The sequence below is a fragment of the Vulpes vulpes genome, chromosome 13 (assembly GCF_048418805.1).
Source record: "Vulpes vulpes isolate BD-2025 chromosome 13, VulVul3, whole genome shotgun sequence".
NCBI classification, from domain to species: domain Eukaryota; kingdom Metazoa; phylum Chordata; class Mammalia; order Carnivora; family Canidae; genus Vulpes; species Vulpes vulpes.
Genome location: NC_132792.1, coordinates 93279879 through 93289872, shown reverse-complemented (window position 1 = coordinate 93289872; position 9994 = coordinate 93279879). Strand labels below are relative to the sequence as shown.

At 35.2% G+C, this 9994-nt stretch overlaps 1 protein-coding gene across 2 annotated transcripts in view; it reads left to right on the top strand.

Annotated features, from left to right (window-relative positions):
* USP14 (ubiquitin specific peptidase 14) overlaps positions 1-9994 on the top strand; it is a 43919-nt gene that overhangs the window by 1816 nt on the left and 32109 nt on the right. For both annotated transcript variants that reach the window (XM_072735055.1, XM_072735056.1), the window contains exons 2-3: positions 2521-2666; positions 4753-4785. In XM_072735055.1, the coding sequence (XP_072591156.1) occupies positions 2521-2666; positions 4753-4785 (179 nt within the window). The remainder of the gene's footprint in view (positions 1-2520; positions 2667-4752; positions 4786-9994) is intronic.

Below are 9994 nucleotides of genomic sequence, written 5' to 3'. Positions count from 1 at the left end.
CCTGGCACAAAGCTAGTGTTTTTATACATGTTGCTTTTTTTTTAATCTTCAGCATAATCCTATGATACTGGTACAAGTCTCTTTGATGGGTAAGCAGAAAGTTTCAGTAACTTGCTCATGGTGACACAGCTAACTAAATCAGTTTCAGATAGGTTCCTCTTCATTATTTCTAATACTCTTTTGGTTTAGTCTCTTGCTCGTATTATTCTCTGTTCTAGTTTATTTCAGAATTACAGTTGTGCCCACTTCAGACCCATTTTCCCAGCTGTTGCAAGAGTGATCTGATGTTCAAAGCAGACCAAGGTGGTCTTTATGAAAACCTTTCACAGATTTTGCATTTTTATAACACAAAGCCCAAAACCTCCTGTATGTTTTAACATGACTTCTGTTATCTTCCTTAACTTGATCCTTGACCAACCTTCCAGTTTCAGCCTCTTTGTCTCCTCTCGGGGAATTACTCAAATCTCAGAACACATAATGCAGTTTTATGCTTTTGATGTTTTTCTTATCTTTTTCAGATATGCTTATATTTTAAGTGGCTAAAAATTTTTTTTTTTTTTTAAGACTCAACTCAATGTTGATAATTAGAACCCAAAGTTACCACTTCTTCCAGGGAATCCTTCACTCATGAAGCATTCCACTGTGATCCTATGGCATTTATAATATTTATATTGTATTGTTAATTATTTTGACCTTTTCTGCCCCTTTCCTCTCTTATTAGAATCTAAGTTCATGGAGTCTTCCTAGAGCTTGTTCTGGGCTTAATGAGTGCTAAATACAATAATTGAACTAGTGAAGGAATTGAGATTTGGAATAAGGATTAGTTTTTCATATTTTGATGTTATTAGGAAAACAGCTAATTGTGAGATTCTCATTTGAGTAGATACGAAGTTTTCAGTGGAAACGAGCTATGTATATTGTATTTACTTATTTTTATGGATTTCAAAAGTTAGCTATTTTATGATGCCGATTGAAATTTTAATTATATGGTAAAATATACGTAACAGAAATGTACTATTTTAAGCATTTTAAAATTATATTTTTTGGTATTAAGTACATTCATATTGTTGTGTGACCATCATCAGCATTCACCTGCAGAACTTGTTCATGTTCCTGCACTGAAATTGTGTACCCATAAAACAATAACTCTCCATATCCTCTTCCCCCCAGCCTCCTGACAACCACCATTCCACTTTTTGTCTCTATGAATTTGACTACTGTAGGTACCTTACATAAGGGGAATAATAAAATTTGTCTTTTTGTATCTGGCTTATTTTGGTTAGCATAATGTCTCCAAGGTTCATCTATGTTGTATAGCATGTATAAGAATTTTGTTACTTTTTAAGGCTGAATAAGATCTATTTTATGTCTGAACCACATTTTGTTCACCCGTTTATCTGTTGATGGACAACTTGGGTCGCTCACATCTTTTAGGCTCTTGTGAGTAATGCACTATGAACATGGGTATACAAATATTTGAGACCCTGCTTAACACTTTTGAATGTATACTTAGAAATGGAATTTTTGAGTCATATGGTAAGTTTAATTTTTTGAGGAACCACCATACTTTTTTCCACAGTGGCTGTGCTGTTTCATACTCCCATAAGGAATGCTCAAGGGTTCCAGTTTTTCTCCATCTTCACCAGTACTTGGTATTTTCTTCTTGCCTTTTTTTTTTTTTTTTTTAAGATTTATTTATTTATTTATTCATGATAGAGAGAAAGAGAGAGAGGCAGAGACACAGGCAGAGGAAGAAGCAGGTTCCATGCCGGGAACCCGATGCGGGACTCGACTCCGGGTCCCCAGGATCGCGCCCTGGGCCAAAGGCAGGCGCCAAACCACTGAGCCACCCAGGGATCCCCTCTATTTTTTTTTTTTTTTTTAAATAGCCATCCAAATGACTGATGTAGGATTTCTATGTTTTTTAATTATTTAGTTGTATCTTTAGATTCTTAATATTTGACTGCCTCTTGCTCAGGAACCAAAACCTTTCAATTTTCCCATGGAACCATTCTTCTTATAATCCAGAATCTGTATTCTTTAACCTGTTTTAAGTATGCTTTATTTTTCCAAGAATTTTTTTTATTTTTTCAAGTTATCTTTCTAACTTCTTTAGTCTTTCTATTCCCCAATAAGTACTGATTTTAATAATTATTTATTTAAACACATTTTGAAGTCTGTGAACCTTATTCTGGGAAATATTCCAAAGTGATATTTTGTTGAGATTATTAGAGTAGGATTCAGAACACTTGAATGTTTACTAACTAGTTTTGTGACTAGTAAATCAATCATCTCATAAAGCTTAGTTTTATTTATCAAATAAGCTGGGTTAGATTGAATTAAATTTTATTGAGGACCTTCTATGTTCAAGTTAGTCCTGATTAGGTAAGCATTTTGAGCATGTAAAGAGGAATGGCATAAGCTAGTTCTTGAAAGCCAAAATAATGGGTCCCTAGGGATCTTCTAAGTCTGAAGTTTTTTTATTTTAATAAATGAAAAAAATTATGGTTTTGCTTGCAGTTACCGTGAAATGGGGAAAGGAAAAATTTGAAGGTGTAGAATTGAACACTGATGAACCTCCAATGGTGTTTAAGGCTCAGCTTTTTGCACTGACTGGAGTCCAACCGGCCAGACAGAAAGTTATGGTGAAAGGAGGAACATTGAAGGTAAAATGTAGTCCAAATTTTTATTATATACTACTATATAATTAGTGGAAACAAACACCAAAAAGTGTGTCAGTTGAGATATTTTTTTATTTGGCTAGAGTAGATAGTCTGAGTTTATAACTGTCTTATTCATGTTAGTGTAGGAAGGAACATTGTAGCCATTTCAAAACACTGTATTATAAGAGCATCATTAAAATTTTCATTTTAAAATGCATTGTATCCAGTGAGTATTCCTAGGGTCAAAAGAGTAAGGAACTTTCCATTTGTCTCTGTTTGGAATTTTTTCCTGTGTTAAAAGTATTTTATTTTGTTTAGATTAATACAAAAATCTATCTATCTCCTTAGTAGTTTTCTTTTATGGAGTGAAGAAAATATTCTGTTAAAACATGGAACAATATGGTAGATTAAAAAAAAAGACTATAAAAAAAAAAGACTATAACAGGTATTTCTTTACATGCATTTGAATATTGAAATTCAAAATATTTCAACATCTTTACCAAAGCACTGGCTCTGGAATACTGGAAAACTGTTAATTTTTTCTTTTAGCCTGTTTAATATTCTGTGCATTAAAAAAAAGCTATTGCTTAGGAATAATCACTGTTTAAAACCTGTTTGGAAGTGGGAGAAAAAATTTTTGTTTAAAAAGAGAGAACATTACTTTTCCTTTAGTTCCATGGAATGGTCACATCAACTACAGGTAGGAATCTAAGCTTACTGGCATCACTGGTGACAGGCCACAAAAAGATGCAAGTATTATTGTTGTTTGTAATATGGTGGAAGTATAGTTTTAAAAAATATTATCCTCAAGAGTTAGATATGAAATGCCAAAGAGCAGTTGTTAGCTTTAGAGATATGGCTTGGTTGCCCCTCAGCTGGGCAGTAAAACTAATGTTGGTAAAGAACACATTATTTCCCCTCCAAGGTGCAATATGAGTGTTCAGTCATTCGAAACTTGATAGCCCAATTTGTGATGAGCTGTATATTGGTGGTGTACTATGGAGAATTACAGAAAGATGGTAATTAAATGAAACTGACTACTAAATAGCTATCACTTAATGAATAATCTGTGCCAGACTTTTATTTTCATTAATTCCCAATTGTATGTATTCTTAAAATGAGGAGAGTAAATATATTCTATGATTTCATAAATGAGAAAGCTTAGCATCAGAGATTTAGGTAACCTATAGCAAGGCACCAGAAGAGCATGCAATATACAAAATCAAGCAGATCTCGGTTCATTTTTCATTTTTGTGTACCCTCAGATAAGTAAGTGATCTTAGTGAGCATATATAGTTATCATTTCTTACAATTAGTAGTAATGGCCCTTAAACTGAGAAGGACATTTAGGAAGTTACTGTTGCACTTTGAAGCAGCATGTCCAAAGAAATAATTAGTGGCACCACCAAAGAGGAGGATATTGGGTGCCTGGCATCATCTGTATAAAGGAAGGAATAATATGGAAATGACATCCTGTGAAGGGAGAGAGCTTAGCTGCAGTATTCCAAGATACCTGTGGGCTAATCATGACATTAAAAATTGTTTCAATTGAAACAATTGAAAAAGTATTTAATTGCTTAATGTGAAATTTAAGACTTGAAAAACGTTTGTGGACTTAAGAAAAGTTATTAAGGGTTAGTTTGCCTCTGGTAGTCCTAGTATAATTTTTAATAGCACTTTCATTCTCAAGAATCTCCTGCTTTGGACAATAAATTATATAATTCTAATTATGTAGACCTATTTCACAGGTTACTCTTCATTCCTGTCACATAAGCTGATTATTAGCTTTGCTGGTTCCATACATGTAACAAATATGCAAAAAGTTAGTATCTGTCATCATTCAGGTGTTTTTTAGTCTTTTTGGTACTGTCAAGTTGTCTTTTAGATTGTCTTTTGTAGTTTAGGCTTTTGTTAGACCTACCGGCTTTAAGACTCCATTTGAAAAAATACTTTTGATTATAGTAATCTTAAGTAAAATCTGCCTCCAGAAAAAATTTATTCTGTTTTGGAGTAGTTTAAAATTAGTTGATTATTAGAATATGTTCAAATTATACAGGAGTTAAATGTTTTTCATTTGTTTTTAAAACAGGATGATGATTGGGGAAACCTCAAAATAAAAAATGTAAGTATTATTATAAGAGCCCTTGTTACAATTCAGTTTCATTCTTTTTTTCTTTTTTTTTAGCATTTTATTTATCTGACAGCACAAGCAGGGGGAGCAGGAGAGGGAGAAGCAGGCCCTCCACTGAGCAGGGACCCCAATGTGGGGCTTGATCCCAGGACCCTGGGATCACAACTTGAGCCAAAGGCAGATGCTAACTGAGCCACCTAGGCGCCCTATAATTCAGTTTCTTAATTATTACACACAAATGCATTCCAAATGCTTTTTTTTTCCATATATGTATCCAGTTGTTTCATTGGTATCTATTGAAAATACTTTCCTTTTCCCATTGACTTACTTTGGAGTCTTTCTTGAAAATCCATTATATGTAGGTTTATTTTTGGACTCCTATTTCATTGATATATTTGATTATAACTTATGCTGGTACCCATGGTCTTAGTTATTAAAGCTTTATAGTAAGTCTTCAAATAACATAGTATAGGTTCTCCAACTTCTGCAAGAATATTGTAGCTGTTTTAGCTCCTTTGCATTTCCTTATAACTTCAGAATAAGTCTGTCAGTTTTTACAAATGGACTCCTGGAATTATGAGATTGTATTGTTTGGTTAGTTTGCGGAAAATGGGCATCTTAACAGTATTGAGTATTAAAATCCTTAAATATGATGTACTCTATTTAGGTCTTGATTTCTCTTAGGTGGGTTTTGTAGCTTCTTAGTGTAGGATCTCTGTGGTTTTTGTTAGATTCTCTGAACTTAAGATTTCAGGCTGTTGAAAATAGTATTTTAAAAAAAATTTGTTTTCCAGTGTTTATGGGTAGATTATAAACATGTAGTTTTTCATCTTGTGACCTTGCTAAATTCACTTAATAGTTTCATTAGTTATTTTTTAGATTCCATTGGGCATTTTTTATGTACATGATCTTGTTATTTGCATTTGCAGATTTTAGAGGAATTTTTCTTCTTCCTTTTCAATCTTTATGACTTCTGTTTCTTTTTATTGCCTTAATTCCGTGGGCTAGAACTTCTAATATAGTGTTGAATAGAAAGTGGTGAGAATGGGCATCTTTGTCTTATCCTAGCTTGTTCACTAAGACCTTTTAAATTATGAATGGAAGTTGAATTTTATTAAGAAGATCGTATGATTTTCTTACTTTATTCTGATAATCTGGTTAGTCTCAATTTTTTTTTAAAGATTTTATTTATTCATGAGAGACACACACACACACACAGAGAGGCAGAGACATAGATAGAGGGAGAAGCAGGCTCTGTGCAGGAAGCCCGATGTGGAACTCGATCCTGGGACTCCAGGATCACGCCCTGAGCCAAAGGCAGACGCTTAACTGCTGAGCCACCCAGGTGTCCCAGTCTCATTAATTTTTAATTGTTAAACATTGTATTCCTGGGATGTGCAGCTCTCAAGTTTTTTGGTTTTTGCAGGCCCATTTATATTCCTAAAGATTACTATTTTTAAACCCCGAAGAGTTTCATCTATATGTTATATCTATTGATATTTATCCTATTAGAAATTAAAACTGGAATTTAAAAAAACCTATTTATTTAGAAATAACAATGACAAACCTGTTACATGTTAATTTTATATTTTTAAATGTTTTCCAAAAAATATTGTGAAGGACTGGCAGTGTTCTGTATTTTCACAAATCTCTTGAAAACCTAGCTTCTATTAAAGAAGATGTTTGAAGTCTCATATTTGTCTTTGCATTCAATCTGTTGTAATACGCTGTTTTAGTTGAGGTACATATAAGAAATTTGCCTTCACACAGTTAAATAGTTGGGAATGGGATACATCTTTTTGGATAAAATTGTAAACATTCTTCTTTCATAGTACACTCAAACTCAACATATAATAGCTTATTATTGGTTAGTTTGTGGTAGAAATCACATCAGTGACCTTCGTACATGAAAATCTATTTGTAACTGGAAAGATAACAAGTACATAATGACAGATATAAAATGCTAATTTTCACTTGAAAGCTCTAATTTTGTCATTGGCAATTAACTATATATAGTCAGTTGTTTTTCTTAAGGCAGCAGACTCCATTTATTTTTGAGAAAATGTTGGCCAAATATTTGAGTGTAAAACCCATAATTTGTAGTAGTTTTAAGTAAAGATAATAGTCATTGAAAAAGCAACTAGTCCACTTTGCAACTCAGACATTTACACAAGCTTATCCTGAAGAAAATGATCATACTTTGGTATGCAGATGTGTTATTTCTATAGATACACACACACACACACTTTTTTTTTTTTTTTTAGAGGGATGGGGGTAGGGGCAGAGAGGAGAGAGAAAGAGAGAGAATCTTAAGCAGACTCTGCCCAGCAGGAGCCTGACGCACGTCTCAGTCTCACCATCCTGAGATCATGACCTGGGCCGAAATCAAGAGTTGGACAGTTTGACTGAGCTACCCAGGTGCCCCACTGATAGTTTTTTAAGAGACTTTTTTTTTAAGATTTTATTTATTTGAGAGAGTGAGTAAATGAGAGCACGAGTAGCAGAGGGAGAGGGAAAAGCAGGACTCCCCTCAGAGCAGGGAGCCCCTTGTAGAACTAAATCTAAGGACTCTGGGTTCATGACCTGAGCCCAAGGCAGATGCTTACCCAACTGAGCCCCATAGACTTTATTTTTCAGAACAGTTTTAGGATCACAGCAAAAACTGAGTGGAAGAAACAGAGCTTTCCTATATATCCTCTACCCCACACATGCAGAGCCTCCTCCATTGCCAGCATCCCCTACCAGGATGGCACATTTGTTATAATTGATGAACTTACATTGACACATCATTGTTGCCCAGTGTAAACCAGTCCATGGTTTACATTAGGATTCACTCTTGGTATTGTACATTCTGTGGGTTTGGACAAATGTATGAAGACATACAATGATGTATTCACCATTAAAGTGTCAAACAGAGGAGTCTTATTGGCCCCAAAATTCTGTATGCTCTGCTTATTCATCCCTTGAACCCCCTGAAAACCATCCATATTTTTACTGTATTCATTGTTTTCACCTCTTTCCAGAATGTCATGTAATTGAAATCCTACAGTATATGTCCTTTTCAGATTGACTTTTTCCTTTTCTTTTTAAAAATTTTTTAAAAAAGATTTTATTTATTCGTGAGAGACAGACGAAAAGAAAAGAGAAAAGAAAAGAAAAGAGGGCAGCCCCGGTGGCCCAGTGGTTTAGTGCCTCCTTCAGCCCGGGGTGTGATCCTGGAGACCCGGGATCGAGTCCCACATCAGAGTGGAGCCTGCTTCTCCCTCTGCCTGTATCTCTGCCTCTCTCTCTCTGTGTCTGCCATGAATAAATAAATAAAATCTTTGAAAAAGAAAGAAAGAAAGAAAGAAAGGAAGAGAAAAGAAGAGAAAAGAAGAGAAAAGAAAGAAAAGAAGAGAAAAGAGAAAGATCAGAGACATAGGTAAAGGGAGAAGTGGGTTCCCCACAGGGAGCCCGATGCGGGACCGGATCCTGGAATCCGGGATCACGCCCAGAGCGGAAGACAGACGTTTAACCACTGAGCCACCCAGGTGTCCCTTGATTGACTTTTTTTTACTTAGTATGCATCTAAGTTCTCCCATGTCTTTTATTTATTTATTTGAAAGATTTTATTTATTTATTCATGAGAGACACAGAGAGGGGGTGGGGGCAGAGACACAGGCAAAGGGAGAAGCAGGCTCCATGCAGGGAGTCTGACATGGGACTCGATCCCGGGTCTCCAGGATCACACCCTGGGCTGAAGGCGGCACTAAACCCCTGAGCCACTCGGGCTGCCCCCTCCATCTCTTTTAAATGGCTTTAGTAGTAGTTCAGTTCTTTTTAGTGCTGAATATAGTCCATTTTCTGGATGTACCACAGTTTATTCAAATACCTACCAAAGGAGATCTTGGTAGGATCTTGAAGGACAAGTAAGTTTTTCTTTTTTTTCTTTTTTAACGAGTGCTTCCTATTTCATACAAATTCTGTTGATTTCAACAGAGTATCAAAAAGAAATGTATTCAAAGGTTGAGATTTAAGAAAATTAATAATTTTTAACAGTTCATTTGATAGCATTACTTTACTATCAGAGTTCAATATTGTTAATATTTTGGCCTCTAGTGATTTACCACCATTAGTGCAGATGTCAGCACAGTGAAAAAGGGACAATCACATTTTAGTATTATGAAAATAGTTTTCATCTTGTTTGCTCTGTGAAAGAATTTCAGAGATCAGTAGTGGTCCACAAACACTTTGAGAACTGGGACAATCCCCTTGAGTCATGATTTATTTATCTCATTTATGTATTGCTAGATTGAATTTTCACCTTTTTTAAAAAAAGGTAATTTGTATATATATTCTTGAGGGATATTAGTATTTTTATTTGGGGACATATTACCCTTTCTTTTCTGAATGAGTTTGTGTAAAATTGGTATTATTTCTGTAAATACTTGAAATAATTTACCAGTGAATTTTATCTGGACCTGGATTTTCTTTATGGGAATTTGACTGATAATTCAATTTCTTTAATAGATACAAAGTATTTAGATGTTTTTATTTTTTTTAAATATTTTTATTTTATTTTATTTATTTATTCATGAGACAGAGAAAGGGAGAGACACAGGCAGAGAGAGAAGCAGGCTCCTCATATGGAGCCTGATGTGGGACTCGATTCCAGGACTCCGGGGTCATGCCCTGAGCCAAGGCAGATGCTCAACCGCTGAGCCACCCAGGCATCCCGATTTTGTTTTTTTAAAGATTGTATTTATTTATTCATGAGAGAGACAGAGAGAGAGAGGCAGGGACACAGGTAGAGGGAGAAGCAGGCTCCATGCAGGGAGCCCGACATGGGACTCGATCCAGGGTCTCCAGGATCATGCTCTGGGCTGAAGGCGGTGCTAAACCACTGAGCCACCTGGGCTTCCCTGATTTTCTGTTTTTTAATGTCAGTTTTGGTGAGTTTTCTCTTTTGAGAAAATTTGTTTAAATATATTGAATTTATTGGCATAAAATTGTTCATAATATCCAAGATATTCTTTTTTTTTTTTTTTTTTTTAAGATTTTATCTATTTATTCATGAGAGACAGAGAGCCAGAGATATAGGCAGAGGGACAAGCAGGCTCCATGCAGGGAGCCCGATGTGGGACTCAATCGAGGCATTCCAAGATCACGCTCTGAGCAGAAGGCAGACGCTCAATTGCTGAGCCACCAAGGCATCCCCCAG